Source organism: Ursus americanus, chromosome 12 (assembly GCF_024610735.1).
Source record: "Ursus americanus isolate L20-20 chromosome 12, mUrsAme1.1.p, whole genome shotgun sequence".
NCBI classification, from domain to species: Eukaryota; Metazoa; Chordata; class Mammalia; order Carnivora; family Ursidae; genus Ursus; species Ursus americanus.
Window position 1 is genome coordinate 46,048,585 of NC_142138.1, and position 17,908 is coordinate 46,066,492.

General features: G+C 44.2%; 1 protein-coding gene across 1 annotated transcript in view; it reads right to left on the reverse strand.

The window, feature by feature from the left end:
- The window catches only part of CNN3 (calponin 3), a 28,850-nt gene extending 28,558 nt beyond the window's left edge, over positions 1-292 (reverse strand). The window contains exon 1 of the mRNA XM_045801737.2: positions 4-292. Within this exon, the coding sequence (XP_045657693.1) occupies positions 4-60 (57 nt within the window). The 5' untranslated portion in view covers positions 61-292. The remainder of the gene's footprint in view (positions 1-3) is intronic.
- Between the last annotated feature and the right edge of the window lie 17,616 nt (positions 293-17,908).

Consider the following 17,908-nt stretch of genomic DNA (forward strand, 5'->3'; position numbering starts at 1 on the left):
TACCTTGTTCTTGACCTCGGCCGAAAGCCCGTAAGAAGGGCCCTTGTTGAAGTGGGTCATGGTGGTTCGGGCGGCGAGAAGAGGCTGCGCTCGGGTCTGGGGGTTTCTCGGACTCGGCTTCCCCGCTCCTGGCCCCGAGGAGTGGCCGCAGCGCGAGATGCTCGGAGCTTGCTCCCCTGGGCGGCGCAGGAGACGCCCAGACGCGGCGGTGGGGCGCGGGCGGTGCCTCAGCGGCTCGGTCCGACTGGGTCCCGCAGAGCCTCCCGCTCCGCTCCCGAGTCCCCCACAAACTGCCCCCACCCCCTCCCCCGGGCCTTCAGGGATTGGCCGACGGGCCGGGCCAATGGAGAGGCGCCTCCTCGCGCTGCTCCGACCAGGGGGCGGGCCGGCCAATTGAAGGGCCACGAGCGCCACGCTCTCTCCCGGCGCGGGTTTCGGGCCCCCGCCCCAGTCCTCACGCCACGGAGACCCGCGGCTAGGGGGCCCCTCCTCCCAGCTGGGCCGAGGGCTGGGCGGCGCGGGCGGAGGCCAGGCCCGGGGACTGGAGCAGGCCCAGCCCCGGCGTCCGGCGCCTAGGGGCTTCCCAGCGGCGCAGCCTGCACGTCAACTTCCAGGCATCCGCCGCCGCGCTCGGGGCTGGCCGAGGGTGGGAAGCCCACCAGGGTCTTTTCCCCGCTCCCGGCCCAGAGCGCTCTGATACGGGGCAGGGCTTCTCTACCCGCTGCTGGGAACACCACGAGCAGCCTCGGAGACCCTGTGCCAGAGAAGGGGGCGGGGGCCTCCGACACCTGCTCCTTCCTCCCTACCTCACAGTCTCCCACACCTGTTGGTCTGACCTCTACCCCGCTGCCACCGCGGGAACAGTCAAGGCTTTTGGCCAAATTTGAGCTCACTCTGTCTCTAAACCTCTAAATGCAATGCGGAAAAAAACTGGGGACTGTGCCATGGCAAAGCCTGGGGCATTTCAAGTCCTTTTCTGGATTCGCACCAGCTCCTTTTTACAAGCATCTTTATCCGGAATTAAGCTAGTCCAAACACCCAGGTGGCTGTTGTTCTACTTTTTAAATTTTATTTTTAAGCTAGTGGTCTCTTTGAATAGGAGACCTTTGTACAGAGATAAGTATCGTCTTTTGGGCCAGAAGCGGCCTTCGTTCTTTCATGGTTCTACTTCCTACCCACCACTTTCTTATCCTCCGATCTCCAAGTAATTTGATACATAAGAGGAAGGGAGCATAACTTTCATCATTCGCCTGAGCTCCTAGCACTGTACCAGACGTCTTCCAAACATTATCTCATTTACCCTTACCAACAGCTAGTAAGTAGACATCATATCCGTTGCAGAGATGAGAAAAATGAAACTCAAAGACCTAAGTATCTTGACCAAGGTCTGCCCATGTGCAAAACTTCACCTCTTATTATCACTTTCCTGGGCACACCTAGGACATGTTTCAACCCCTGAGATCCTAGTATAAGAGTTTTGTTTACCAACCCCCAGCTACTGTGCCAGAAGAAATCATGGGATCAGAAGAGAAGCCAAACATCTTACCACAGTTGAGCCATCCTGGAATAGAAAAGAATAAGGCAACTTTAAAAGAAAATGCAGAAAACGGCTATGGACTTTGGAATGACTAGGGGTGGAGGGGTGGGAGGGTGGGGGAGGCTAATAGGGAGGAAAGTGAATGATTTATATGTGATTTGCTAATTTAGACAGGAGGCAGTAATGGTAATTAGGTCATTCTTCCCACACAAATGACACAATTAGCGAGACAAGCGGTTTGGGCTGTTTTTCCAGTAGTGTGATAGTGGCCATGTGTCATACACAAAACCTCACCCACTTTTCTTTTGAGTGTGAGAAGTGGTGGCCAGATTTGAGGTACAGTAGAGATGGAAAACATAGTCACAATCATTTTAATCTACTTAAAGGTCATTGGTTATAGAATGTTCAAGAACTATACTCAATTTTGTCATGAAAAACAGACATAAAGATGAGTTTTGTTTAATGGGAGTTATTGTTTAATAGGTACAGAGTTGTAGTTCGGAATGATGAGAAAGCTCTGGAAATGGTTAGCAATGATAGTCACAAAACAACGGAAGTATATGTAATGCCACTGTCTACTTAAAAGTGGATCTTTCGTAACCCTTCCCTCTTTCTCCTCTTCGCTACCCTACCTGACCAAACAACCACTGATAGGCTTTCTGTCTCTACATATCAGTGTGTTTCCTAGAACCATACGTTGTATATTCCATTTTAACTGGTTTCTTTCACTCAGCCGAATTACTGAGATTCACGCATGTTGTAGCATATATCAATAGTTCATTCCTTTTTATTGCCGAGTAGTATTCTATGGTAAGGGCATATCACAGTCTATATATCCATTCCCTTATTGAATATTTGGGTTTCCAGTTTTTCACTCTTGCAAATAAAGCTGTATGAACATTCATGTGCAAGTCTTTTTATGGACCTATGCTTTCATTTCTCATGGATAAATACGAGTGGAATGGCTGGATCATATGAAAGATATGTATTTAATTTTTTAAGAAATTGCTAATTTTTCCAGAGTGATTGTACCATTTTGCATTCCCATCAGCAGTATATAAGAGTTCCAGTTCCTCTAAACCCTCACCAACACTTGGTATGATCAGTCTTTTTAAGTTTAGCCATTCTAGTAGGTGTGAAGTGGTATCTCATTGTAGTTTTAATTTTAATTAAATTAAATAAATAAAATAAATTAATGTGCTTGTCATCTATGTACCTTTTTCATCAAATGTTTGTTCAGTCTTCTGCCCATATTTTGTGTTTTCTTTAATTTATTCCTGCCAGGCTAGATTTAGAAAATCCTGACCAACTTGTAACAATAGGATGTGTCAGCAAATGCTCAAGTTTAAGTGAAATTTCACATTACAAAATGCCCTCCAGGGTGTGTCCCAACAATCCTAAGTATTTTAGCTGGAAACGCCTTTAACACGCAGAACACTTTGAACTGAAATAAAGTCTCTAAAAGAGGTCAATGCTACCTTTCCAAATTCCCATTTTAAGCAGTCGCTGGGGAGTTGTATAGAAAAGATTCTCTCACAGATACAGATCTGTGGATCATATTGTCACATATCTTGCCACCAGGACAGTAGTAACAAATGTTTTGGAGGATACATCCTATAAATCCACAATGCAGGAGAATGACAAGGAACTATGAAGGCATCAGTCAGTTGTATTAAAGGCAGAGGGGACCTTAGAAGGCTCACAGGAGGCTAAGACCAGCACCTACTCTGTGCTAAGCACCATTAGAGATGTATTATGGGCAGTGAGATTGTATAATTTATTACCCAAATAGGGATGCTTTTGAGAGTGAACTATGGTACTACTAACATTTTTTTGTTTCACAACAGTTCTGGTAAATCTCCTTAATAGTCTTCCTTTTCACTCTCAGAAGTGTCCCTGTTTAGATGATAAATTCTATGGTCACCTCACTTATAGATATCACTCACAACAACCCTGTAATGGTAAATACTATCTATTCCGATTTACAATCAGAAACTAAGATTCAGTGAGAAAGGATATACAACTTGGCCAAAGTCAAATGGTTAATAGAGAGCAGAACTGGGATTTGAAACCAGGCCTGCTTTAGGATTTCTCAAAAATCAACGTCCTAGCTCCCTCAGGAATCTGAAACCACTCTTACAAGGTACATCTGCTCTTTTTTTTTTGGCTGCACTGCATGTCCTTTTGAGGAGTCCCCACCACTCCACTTTAAATTAAATTTAAATTTAAAACTGTTAAATGAATTAAATAGTTGGATTAAATGAAACTATTCATTCTTTTTTATTCTTTTGTCTCAAAGATGACACCTAGAATTGTCTAAGCTCCAGCTCTCCCAAATCTGGAGAGACCCTATAAGGAAGTCATCCGGAACGCTACGTTTTCCTTCTCTGAAGCCAGTGAGGCATCAAGTGTTCATCAGTTGCTTACCTATTCTTTTCCTTCCCTTCTCAACAGCCTGGAATTGAGGTTCTTATCATCTGTGGCCAGGGAATGATATCCTGACCCCAGCCTTCCTCTTCCAGATTCATCTTCAAAACCTATGCCTTAGTGCATGGATTTTCTAAAAACAATAAAATTAAAAAAAAAAATTTTTTAAATAAATTAAAAATAGAACTACCATAAGGTTCAGGAATTCCACTCCTGAGTATATACCCAAAACACTTGAAAGCAGGATCATGTGGAGATATTGGTGCAATCAGGTTCATAGCAGCACTATTCACAATAGTCAAAAGGTGGAAACTACCCAAGTGTCCATCAATGAATGAATGGATGAACAAAATGTGCTCTGTATATTGAAGGAGTGGAAAAATTTTCCCTTCTTCCCTGCTAGGTTCTTCAACTGGTCTAATAATATAATTGATATGAGACAGATTAACAGAGAAGAGCAAACTTAACTGCATACATAGGGAAGCCCCGTAAAGATCTGAAGACTCAAAGGACAGCCAGGTAATTGAGGTTCATATAATATTATGGAGCTAAGGAAAAGGGTAAGGATCTGGGGAGACAAAGGGAAGAAAGGCCATTCACAGGAAGGCAGAAGAAATGTTTGGAAAACAAAGGTTTCCCTGTTACAGAGATAAGTTTCTCGGGTAAAAGGCATCTGTAGTAAGAGTTCTCTTCCTGGTATAGGCCCCCTTTTCAACGCAAACTTAGGCAGTTGAAGGGGAGGTAAAGAGCTTTTGCCTGAATCTGCTGGGTTTTGAATGGTTTTAGTTCACAATAAACCTTATGTCACAAAAGGACACATTTTGAGGTGGTAAAATCTGCTGCCCTTCAGCGTCTGGTGGAATATTATTCAGCCTTGAAAAGGAAGGAGATTCTGACTCATGTGACAACATGGACAAACGAATGAGGACATTACGCTCAGCAAAATAAGCCAGTCACAAACAGACAAATACGATATGATTCCACTTTCTGAGGTACCTAGAGTAGTCAAATTCATAGAGGCAAAAAGTAGCATGGTATCCACCCTACTTGAAAGTCCAGTGGCTCTTCATTTGGCCCCAGGCCCAAGCCAAGCTCTCCACTGCCAGGGTTGCTGTAAGGAGGATTTCAAGAAATGATGGATGCAAAGTGCTCAACTATGTGGCAGCGCCTGGCACAGTCATCGCTCAATAGTAGGATGTTACTGCCGCTATTATAGCACCCTATTATCTGGCCTCGCTCTGCCTCTCCAGCCTCAATAGTCCAGGCCGTTTCACACTTAGGTGTGTCCGCATTAGCAGTTTTCTCTGCTTCTATTTGTTAACATTTATCCTCCAAAAAAAAAAAAATCCTAAAAAAAATTTATTCTTCAAAATCCAACACAAATATCACTTTTTCCCAAAAGCCTTCCTTGTCTCACAAGCCTCCAGTAGGTTTATTTGTCTTCTTTTCTTGTGTCTCCTCTCTATTTTGTAAATGTTCTTATTGTTGCTCCTGACACAGTGTATTTGATTTATGTGTTTACATGCCAGTGTCCATCCTAGATTGTGGGTAGATTTAGGGCAGAAAACTGTGTATCTTTGATTGCTTCATTTCTCAGTAAATTGAGTCCGGCATATAGTCGCTGGTCAACGTGTTTGCTCAATGAAAGATCATGACAAGCACTTTCTTACAAATCTTATCCCATTTAATCTTCACGAAAACAATTCCAGGGAGCTATGACTGTCCTCAGTTTTTTTTGAGATGGAAGAAACAGGCTCAGAGAGGTTGGTATCTTGTTCAAGGTCACACAGCAGTGATACTAGAACCAGAATTTATTTTTTTTCTGCTTCTGAAACCCATGTTTTTCTTACCACATTATGCTACATCATTATAACCCATAGTTTCCTCAGGGATGGCATGTATATAGAAAATAAAAAGGAGCTCAGCTCTGGGATGGCTTAAATTTAGAGGGAAAAAAAAGAGATGGAGCAAATGAAATAACTAAGTACAAAGAAAATCACTAAAATGAACTCAGAAAACAACATAGGAGAGAGTTGGAGATTTTTAAGATTTTATTTTTTTTAAGTTTACTAATAATATGGTTTCATTTATTTAGAGAATGCGCCTAAGTGTGCAGGCGTTGGAGGGGGCAGTGGGAGGGGCAGAGGGAGAGAGAGAATTTTAGGGAGGCTCCACGCTCAGCCTGGAGCCCAACTTGGGGCTCCATCTCATGACCCTGAGATCATGATCTGAGCCGAAATCAAGAGTCAAACGCTTAACCAACTGAGCCACCCAGGCACCCCTGGTTTTACTTATCTATTTTTTAAATAATCTCTACACCCAACTTGGGGCTCAAACTCACAACCCCAAAATTAAGAGTTGCATGCTCTACCCACTGAGCCAGCCAGGCTCCCCAAAGCAAATCTTAATTATTTTTCCCCATAGAAGAGAGTTCCAAGGGGGAAGTGAGTAACTACATAAAATGAAGATAAGAAAGGCCATTTTAGGGGCGCCTGGGTGGTACAGCGGTTAAGCGTCTGCCTTCGGCTCAGGGCGTGATCCTGGCATTATGGGATCGAGCCCCACATCAGGCTCCTCCGCTATGAGCCTGCTTCTTCCTCTCCCACTCCCCCTGCTTGTGTTCCCTCTCTCGCTGGCTGTCTCTGTCTCTGTTGAATAAATAAATAAAATCTTGAAAAAAAAAAAAAAAAAAAAAGAAAGGCCATTTTAGGGATGCCTGGCTGGCTCAGTCAGTAGAGCATGCAACTCTTGATCTCAGGGTCATGAGTTCAAGCCCTACGTCGGAAGTGGAGTCTACTTAAAAAAAAAAAAAAAGACCATTTTATTTTTCACTATGGTACTTCTCAGTGAGAAGCCTCAGGACCACAGGTCGAGTAGAAATCTTAATTATTGGGCAAGAAAGGGAGGAGCTGGTGCAGCAATGGAGGCAGCAGGAGTAGAAAGCTATCCATAGTGGAAGGAAGCAGGGCAGCGGGGCAGTCCTTAACAAGCAGGCAGCTGGGCTGACAGAAGCAGGGGGAGAATCCACTGGGGTATGAAGGAACCAGGGGGCCAGGAGAGCTGGAGAGATGAGAGTTCATGGAGTCACGGGGGCTCGCAGCAGCTGGGGGAAGCGAGGGCTTCTTCCAGACTTTCAGAAGCAAGGGCCGGCCACCTGTCCCCATCATCCAGATCACCCACTTCCTGCCTCCACGTTCCCTTCTCTTTATCTTTCTTCCTCTCTTCATCCCCTTATTTGTTCATGCATCACTCATTCTCTTTGTCTACTCTCTCCTTTTACCTTCATCTTGCCTCATTCCCGCTTGGAGCAACCGGTGATATTCTAGTGATTTTATCTATTGTCATCCAGGATCAGAGAAATTGCTGACTGTTGGCAGTTCGGTGTACAGAATAACACAAATGCCTCACCAGCTGCCCTAGAACTCGGCAGTCTGGAGAAGGAGTTCAGGAAGGACGGGAGAGGCCCCAGTCAGGCGTTCACAGCCTTCACAGGACTTTCATACAATGATTTGTGTGTGTGGACTGTGCTCAACCACATCTTTCTGAGATGGACCCTATTCTTTTCATTAATTCTCAAGGGGAAAAGGGATCAGTAAGGTTCAGGACCCTCCACCTCTATCAAATACAGCTGCTTAATTTCAGCTTCTTTATAAGAACTTGTGCTCTTGATTTCGATAAGGATGTGGTCCAAAAGCTTCCGCTTGTAGGGAGTAGGATTAACAGCCCGAAACTCAGCTCAGCAACCATGTCAAAGTACAGAATGACTCGCGTTCCAGTGTCACATTCCAATCTTTGTTGCTTATCAAAAATCGTGGGTAATTTAAGATGGTATCAAAATACTAATGCATTTAATTCCTTTGTAAACTTGTTTACTCCAAAATGTAAAGGCCAGAGTTTCCTATTGAAATGCAACCCCTTTTCACTCTAGGTGGCAGTGGGAATCATTCTCTAAGGATCTAATGGTCTCAATTTCTGCACGTAGCACCGTTCTGACAAAGGAGAGTACTTCCAGATTATGCTACAAGTTGCTCAGCACCTGTTTCTTGAAATAAACGTGTTTAGCTTTTGGCAATGAAGACATCTGGAAAATAGGCATTTCATTCAATAATATTAAAAGCATCAATATAGTAAACAGAAAGTTAAACTAACTGAAGCTTTCTTTTCTTTTTCATGAGATTATAAACTCCAGAAGGGCAGGAGCCATTCCCTTCAACACTGTACCCCACATCTAACACACAGCCGCCGTCCAAGACATCAAGGAATGAAAAACAGCAGGCTTCTAACAGAATGGATTTTGTAGAGAGCATTTTTTCTTCCCTTTTCTCCAGCTCTTTTCCAGCTTTATTGAGATATAATTGACATATAACACTGTGTACATTTAAAGTGTCCAACATGTTTTTTTGATAGACTTATCTATTGTGGAATGTTTACCAAAATAAGGTTAATGAACATTCCTCACCTCACATCATTACATTTTTACCGTTGGTGGTGAGAACACTTCAGTTTTACTCTCAGAACAGCTTTCTTGAGCACACAATACAGTATTGTTCATTGTAGTCCCCACGCTGTATGTTAGATCCCCGGAACTTATTCATCCTATAACTGAAAGTTCATACCCTTTCACCAACATCACCCCATTTCCTCCACCTCCCTTAACCCTTGGTAACCATCAATCTCCTTTCTGTTCCTATAAGTTCATTTTTTTAATTGAAATATAATTGACATACAAATATCCTATTAGTTTCAGGTACACATCATAGCGATTTGATGTTTTTATATATTTTGAAATGATGCCCACACTAAGTCTATTCACCCTGTCACCATACAAGGTTATTACAATATCACTGACTATATTCCCTATGCTGTACATTACATCCCCATGACTTTTTTATTTTATAACTCCAGCCCTAGACCTCTTAATCCCCTTCACCGACTTTGCCTGCCCCCGCCTCCCCGGAGGTCAGATCAAGCAAGGTATTGCCTGCTACAGAGGAGCTTGGCCTTGAAGGAGTAAGGTCCTTCACTCTGGACTAAAGGTCCTGAAAAATCCTTCTGTGCTTGTTTTCTGAATTAAAGAGAGATTAAAATAAGCCCAGATAAGTATTGAGGTGACTTAAAAATAAAAATTCTTGAGTGGTGTATCTGATAACTCACCCAAAAAATGAAATTAAGTAGGTGGGCTCATTTTCTAGCCATTCTAAATAAATAAGCACCTATTATATTATTATGCTTGTTCAAATAAAATCCTTATTACTTAGGGGAGGAATGTGGTCAACACAGTAGGAAAAATTTTTTCCACTCTTTTTTGTGTGTTTTGAAGTGGCTACTTTACTAGTTTCCATTTCTTTCTCCAATTTTGCATTTTAAAATGCTTGGATCATGATCACAGGTTTAAAAAACATTTTGGCCTCACCTAGTCTTTTTTCAAAAACTTTTCAAGGAAACTGCTTTGAAAAGTGATGCAGGTACACTTTAATTTCAGCATGAAGAGGGTATGGGAAGGATTTATACGCATTATTCCCAATACAACAACAACAACAAAAATCCATTTCAGCTGTTAAAATTTGCCTTTGAGTCGCTTGGTTTTACTCCTGTCCTGCCATAAGTCATATAGGAGAAATAAAACAAAAATATTTGTCTCATGTGGTTACATGAAATTTCATTGACAGTTGACCCTTGAACAATGCAGGGGTTAGGAACTCTGACCCCTTACCTCACCCCCATGCTCGAAAATCCACATATAACTTTTGACTTCCCAGAATCTTAATAATTAGCCTACTGTTGACATAACAGTTGATTAACACATTTTTGGATCTTTTTATATACTGTATCTTACAATAAAATAAGTGAGAGAAAAAATGTTATTAAGAAAATCATAAGGAAGAGAAAATACATTTTCTCTTACAGTCCTGCACTGTAAAAAATCTGCATATAAGGGACCCACCCCGTTCAAACCCATGTTGTTCAAGGGTCAACTGTATATTACTACTTTTTTTAAAAGATTCCATTTATTTATTTCACACACACACACACACACAGCACAAGCAGGGAGGAGTGGCAGAGGGAGAGGCAGAAGCAGGTTCCCCGCTGAGCAGGGAGCCCAACGCGGAACTCGATCCCAGGACCCTAGGATCAGGACCTGAGCCGAAGGCAGACGCTTAACTGACTGAGCCACTGAGGTGCTGCTATATTATTATTTTTTAAACATATGTTCCCAAGGTAAAATTGCACTTACTTCATTAAAACCTAACCCTCAATTATTTATCTTATACTCCATTTATTGACTTATTCTGATCTTGGTACCGGTGAGTTAAAGCACGATTCGTCATTATCACACAACTAGCCTCAGTCATGGTCACCCTCCTATCATGCATGAGCAGGGGAGGGAAACGTTTCCCCCAACCTCTTGGGTTTTGTAAATGATGACTGTAAATTAAAGCAGCAAGACAGACAAACAGCACAAATTTATCCGCACGCACAGGGGAGCGTCCCAGAGGAGAAGTGAAAACCCGAAGAACGAAGAACAGGGTCAGGCTTGAGCACTTCCATACCATTTTAACATGGGGCAATAAATGGTGGAGAAGGGACAAGGCGGGAAGTTAGAAGATTTTGGCTTCTAGGGGTGTTATATTGTGGGAAGGTAAATACACGGGGGAAATGCATGGAGATAAGGGTTATTTTAGTAAGGTTTGTTATGCAAACTCCAGTGATAAGATTCTCCAGGGATTAAGAATAGCTCTTCTCTTCCTGGTACAGAAGACAGGAGCGGGGAGACCTTCCCAAAGGGAAATCTGTGCCCTGATTTTAGGCAGAAGCGGGAAGGGCACAGAGTTCCTCCCATGTCTGCGGATTCTTAATTGCCTTCACCTCAAAATAACCCTTATGCCAAAGCTACATATTTTGGGGTGGCATAGTCTGATCCTCTTCATATGTTATCCCCCGACTTCCTATGACATCTTACCTCCATGCAACAGGGGTCATGTTACGGACCTGTTCCTGACTGGTTCCTCCCTGGGCTCTGAGTGTGCAGCTGGTGGCCACACTGACTATTTAGGAGTTAAAATGGCAGTGTAGTCAATTATACCTCAATTTAAAAAGCATGCAGTGTTACCTCCTTAGGACTGCTGAGTCACATATATGACCATCCAAAAGCCTGGTCAATATATAACTTAATAATTTGTCAGCTCCTTCAGATGCAAGCCAAAAATACTGTTCTAGTCAGCATCAACCCACAAAAGATAAATGAACGTTGGCAAACGGTGCTCTTAAAATACACACATCTTTTCGTCCAACTCATTCATTCATTCATTCATTCATTCATTCATTCAGCCAATGTCTGTTCGGTGTTTACTGTGTGCCAAGTTCTGCCCTAGACTTTAGAGAGACAGGAGTCAGCAAGACAAAGTCCACGACTTCAAAGTCACGGCTTCCCTTGCTTGCATTTTACTGTCCGAAATGAGTCAGAAAAGTCAACATTTGTCCTTCTGTCTTTGATTTAACCCAAACCCAGGTGCCCAAGGACAGCAGCACATCCAGTTACTTTTCCAGGACTCACCTGTGCTTCCAGGATCAACTCCAAACATGTTGGAGTTTACAAAACCCTTTTCATATGGAACGTCTCACTCATAAGCAGCCTGGAAATACACACACACACACACACCACAAACAACAAAGAAATGCTCTCCAAGCCCTGTGTGCTCCACCTTCGCGTCCTATGTTCTAGGCAGTGACCGCTTTTAGTAATTTAGGAAAAGAGTTATGTCCAGATAAAGCCTTTTCCGTATGTCATCTTCTGCTTTACGTGGCTTTAGCCTACTAGGCTCATTAATCACCTCCTCCAGGAAGCCATCCCTGCTCCTCTGATTCTGGTTAAGCACCCACTCTGGGTTCCTATGACTTTTTGTTTTTGACCTCTGTCATAGACATGATTGCAGTATATTATAATGGTCTAGCCTCTCTTTTCACTAGACTGTGTGCTCCTGAAATTTAGAGACTAATTCTTTTGCATCTATGGTGTCCATATTAAAAGAAAGGAAAAAAAGAAAGGAGGAAGGGTGTGTGTTGAAATGATAAGAATTCCCCTCAAAGCCCCCCACACCCCCCTTTGGGAAGCGGACCCACCTAGTCGAAACCAGCACCAATACTTCTCAGTTGTGAGACTTTGGGCAAGTCTGGGTCTCTTACTCTTGAAGCCAAGCAGGGGCTTAATAAGCATTTGCTTAATGAAAGAATAATAATGATTATTAGAGGCTTAATTAATAGTGATAGTTAACATACACAGCACTTAGTGCCAGGCACTGTTTTGAGCACTTTCTACATATTACCTCTGTCAGTCCTCACATAACCCCGTGACACGGTACTATCATATTCCTTCCATAGAAGAAATCAAAGAAACTGGCCTGGAGGGGGTGACCTGCCAGGTGACTTAGCGGGACACCAGAGCCCATTCTTGAACTATCACCCCCTCCTGCTGGTTGCTGGCTGCAAGGGCAGAGAGCCTGGGGGAAGGGACAAGATGACAAACACACAGAATCCCCTGTCCTCATCAGGAAAAGCATTCTTCATTGCTACCATCTCACTTCCTGGGGAGAACCCACCAATACCCTCAAAGTGCTGCTTTTCAGTCTGACATTCCTTGCTTCCAGCTAAAACTCCCCCCTACCTACCCAAAACACCTCACACGAATTACATGTGGTTTGGGGGTCCAGCAGGAGAACATAGCTCCTTGACTATGCATGACCAGAGAGCCTTTCTTCTTATTTGGGACTGTCATCCTCTTTGGCAGAATGAGCAGCCACGGAAGATGTGTGTGGGAGGACGAGGTCGCCCCATAGCTGCCCAGTCCGCCTCACATCCACAAGAGACCTTATTAATTGGGAGAGTGATGTTGGTTTCCCTTCCAATTTCTGAGATTTCCTTCTCACTCACTAAGCCACTTAATGCGTATACTTCACTTTGACTGGTTGTGAATTATTTATTTCTGAAATAATAGATATGTGTCTCTAGGAACGGTTAGTCTCAGGACAGAAGCCGGGGTCAATGAAGCAGACAGCCCTGCTCTGAAGACCCCTCACTTCACCCCGCCCGCAGGCTGAGCCCCAGCAGCGCGCCTCGGATCCCTGGACTCTCCCCTGACAGCTTAGCTACCAGAAGACCCAGATGGGGCGATCGATTCTCTTGCCTGGGTATCTGAGTCTTGGTCGGTCACTTCAACTTAAGTCTTCTAAATGCAGAAGCTGTAAGGTGATCACGTTCCATTTTATATGTAGAAAACAGATACAGCAGCTTTATTAGTTAGGTTCCAGGTTCCAGCGACTTTAATAAAGAACCAAAGCGGGGCACTGGGCGGCTCAGTCGGGTAAGCGTCCGACTCTTGGTGTCGGCTCGGGTGGCGGTCTCAGCGTCATGAGGTGGAGCCCCACGTTGGGCTCTGCGCTCTGCCGAGTCTGTTTGAGATTCTTTCCCTCGCCCCGTGTTCCTCCCCCTGCTTGTGCTCTCTGTCTCAGCTAAATAAAATCTTTAAAAAAAATAAAGACCCAAGATAACCCCAGCTTAAACGAGATAGAAGCATGTTTTCCTTTCATATAAGAGTCCATGGAGTTCCATGGACCCAAGCTCCTACCTCCCGGCTCCCACATCCTCTACTGGCAGCTGTCTTCCCCAGGTCAAAGGCAGTGGCTTCGTCTCCTGCCATCTCTATCCACGCCTAGGCAGGAAGGAGGGAAAAGGAAGGCGAGAGGAGCTCAGTCCTTTCCATTTAAGAGCATACCCCGGAAGTTGTACGTATCGCTCCTGTCTGTATGGCATTGGCCGGAGCCTAATTAATGGCTACAGTTAGCAGCAAGAGAGGCGTGGAAGGGTGGCCTTTGGCTGGGTGGCCTTGCGTCCCACTAAAACTCTATCCTCATAGGAGCGGAGACACCACGAGCAGTCTTAGCTGGTTTCAAGCTCCCACAGCTAGCTGGTCACTAGCGAGTCAGCGTGAAATAGAGACCATGAGAAAAAGCAGCGGTGAGACAGGGAGAGCCACGCTGCTTTCGGTTGGCACCCACTTCTTGGTTCCAGTCTCTTACTGACTCCCAGCAGCTTGCTTGCCCTTGCTGATCATAAATCCTTGGCTTTGCATAAGCTGGCCCAGGGGGCCTCTCTTCCTCAACACCAAAGAGCCACCTGATGACGTGCTCCTTGAAGGCAAGGGCCATGTTTTTGTTCCCAGCTCAGGGTTTCCACGGTGCCGATGCTCTGTGGATAATCGCTGATTGAACTTAACGTACCCTTTTGCAGCTGGGTGCCTTTACTATCCGTCTCCATTATTTTTGCCAGTTATAGCCTGTAGACGTCCAAATTACTTCAAAGAACAGAAAGGGAGGGCCCGCAGGAGGATCAGAGAATGTCTCGATTTGAGACTTACAGAGGAAAATACTAACAGATTTGGCCCAGGCCCTTCCCTGAAATCTGCCAGCGCTCCGAGGGAGGGGCCGTCCTCCACAGCAATAGCACAACAGCAGTCTTCACCCGCTGTTATGTAAACCAGGACCAGTGGGTGTCCCGCCCTCCTGCGCGTGGACCAGAGCTCTTGGGATGTGTGCGTTAAATACCAATGCCTCTGGCTCACCCTCAGATGAAAACGCTCTACCCTGCACTTGGAGAAGGGTCTTCCATGAAACTGTTTTCAGTGTTCTAAATTTAACCAGCTGGAAAGAAGTACCATTCTATTAAATGCTTTTTAAATGGAGGATTTGCTTCTTTAATGGAAAATCTGCATTTCATCAAAGGGATGGAAAACAATACACTTGACTAGTTCATTTGATACAAAGCCCAGCATAACAACATACCCCAAATCCATGCTTTTGTTGATCATCTTTAAGAGAAAATAAAGGGATTTTGAGAGGCTTGCCTAACAAGGGCATGTAAGCTGCATTCTGCGGTATCATAAAGAAAACAGCAGGATTCAAGTTATACCCAAGAATTTTACAAGTCTGCCTGGCATGTAGAAAGTATTCAATTAATTCTTGTTGAATAAGTATGTTTCAAACTGATGCTGGAGCAATTAGTCTAGAAATCTCTAGAATATGATACATTTAAACATTTCACTCTTAAAACACACAGGATTTGCCAATGAATATCAAAATTAGCTCCATTAATGGAACGAAATCAAGTCCACTGGGGAGGAATGGTTATGAGTGGAGCAAGAGGACTTTTAAAGCTCAGTGATCCAAAAATTGTAAATGACACCACTGCCATTTTCTGCTTTATTCTAAACATTACAGTAAACTACAGTGCCAAAAGGTTCCTAATAGCTCCTAATTTCAGAGAAGGGTCATTGAGGACAGTATGCTGCTTGGCAGCATTCTTATCCTTTACTTCTTCAGGAACTTTTTGTTTTGTTTTGTTTTGTTTTTCAGATCCTATGTGTCTGAGTCTTTTTATGAAGTGGTGTGTTCATTTATCAACATGTTTTTTGTTCAGAGGCAACTAGTTCAGCGCTATGTTGGGAGGTCCCCAAGACCACCCCCAGGTTCAATGATTCTGAGAAGACCTCACAGGACTCAGCAATCCATTGTATTCAAGGCAAAGGATACAAAGCAGTCAGCGAAGGGAAGAAGCATATGGGTGAAGTCTGGGGAAAACCGGGTGCAAGCTTCCAAGGGTCCTCTCCCCGTGGAGCCACACGGGACATGCTCGTCCTCCTGGCAAAGAATTCTCCATGTTGCCAACTGGGAAGCTCATTAGAAACTCAGTGCCCAGGGTTTTGACAAGGAAGCAGCCTCTGCCTGGCATTCACCCAGATGCCGGGCTCGCAGAAGGAAAGCAGGTGTTCAGCATAAATCGAGTTGTTGATAAACAGTTTAGGCACAGCAGAGCCACTCTTATCAGCTAAGGATGGGAACTTTCTCAAAACCTAAGTTCCCGGACACCTGCCAAGAGCCAACCTTGCAAGCAGGCCTCTTCACGGCTCACAGTTCAGGCTTGCTATGCTAATCCTTTTCAGCACAAACGCCATCCGGAGTCATGATAGTGACATTAGTAAGTTTGACGGGTTTTTTCCAATTTGATGTCTGGTCCCTTTATTTTGTTAATTTTCCTTAAAGATTGTATTTTTAAGTAATCTCTACATCTAACGTGGGGCTTGAACACAGAGATCAAGGGTCACGTATTCCACTGACGGAGCCAGCCAGGTGCCCCTAGTTCTTTCCTTTAATCATGGTGTAATTAGGGGGACCTGGCTGGCTCAGGTGGATGATTGTGCGACTGCTGATCTCAGGGTTGTGAGTTAAGCGCCACGTTGGGCGTAGAGATCATGTAAAAAATAAATAAATAAATCTTGGGGCGCCTGGGTGGCTGAGTCGGTTAAGTATCTACCTTCGTTTGGCTCAGGTCTTGATCTCAGGCTCCTGGGATTGAGCCCCGCGTCGGGCTCCCTGCTCAGTGGGGGTCTGTTCTTCTCCCTGGCTTGTGCTCTCTCTTCACTCTCAAAATGAATAAATAAAATCTAAAAAAAAAAAAAAATCTTTTAAAAAAATCGTTATGTAATTATCATTTATAGAGCCCTATGCCAGACCCATTTAATTTTTACGGTAAACCTAAAAAGCAGGTCATGTTTTTGTCCCCATTTTACAGACAGGAACATTAGATCCAGTGGAGTTAAGTAACTTGCCCAGTCTCACAACTAATAATTGGTGCCGCTAGCATTGGAACAGGAGGTCTGACTCTAAAATGTGGGCTCAGTGGGGAGTTCTTAAAAATTTCATCACACAGCGTGCATGGTGGCCCAGGCCGTTAAGCATCTGCCTTCGGCTCAGGTCATGATCTCGGGGTCCTGGGATGGAACCCTGCCTCGAGCTCCCTGCTCAGTGAGGAGCCCGCTTCTCCCTCTGCCTCTGTTACTCCCCCTGCTTGAGCTCTCTCTGACAAATAAATAAATAAAATCTTTTTTAAAAATAAATAAAAAATAAAAATTTGACCACACACTTTTTTTTTTTCTTTCTTGTTTTCCTTTCATCAAAACCTCCCCCATAGGCACACACACCTCTACAGCTCCCCACGTCGTGCTGGTAGAGGCCAACACAACCAAGGACGGAATCCGCGGCATGCTGGCTTTCAAAGACGCGCAGGAGTGAATGAATAATTAAGCATAACAAGTGAATATCTAGCATGTGTATATTGCATCTTTAAATACCAACATGTTACCTCTTGAAATTCAGTAGAAGGAATCTGATGCAAGAAACCTGGGCCAGTCACACCAAGAAGCACTTTATCTGTCCATTTGGCCTTTTGCGAACGGTTCAGTATGTTTCGAAGCTTAGAAGGCTTAGTACCTTATGAAATCCTGCACATGGTTATTACTTTTTGAGTCTTACCAATGTGCAGAGCACAGGAGTGCAGCTTTTTTAAAAAAGCAAGAGTCAGGAGCAATCGAAGTATGTCTGAGGCCTGCTTACCTCATGTTCACAGATCCCTCTGCCCAGGTGAGGCCAGAACACTGCTGTCATATGACAGGATTCGATTTGTCAGAGAGTCTCGTTGGTGACCCTGGTGCCTTTGGAAAGAAGGCTCTCTGCCCTAGAGGTGCTGCGAAGGGCATGGAGGAGCCCCCGCAGCTGGTCACGAAGCGGGTGATACCCTCGGGGCAGGGAGGAAAGCAAGTTTTGACAAGGCAGAATCAAACTTGAAAAAGATTCCAGAAAAATGAAATTTAAGGGAATGATCATTGTTCGCTTCTTTGTAATCGGGGCTCTGTCTTGGGATAGTCTCTATCCCAAGATACTGTCTTCAGGTGTACCTTCTCACACTCTCCTCACAGCAGCCTGGAAGGCAGGTCAGAGCTGTAGGATGCCCATTTCGCAGACGAGAAACTAAGGCAAGGATAAGGTGACTTTCCCAATACCTCAGGGCTGGTGAAGTACGGTCTTTTAATCTTGGATGGTGCTTCTTAATCATTAA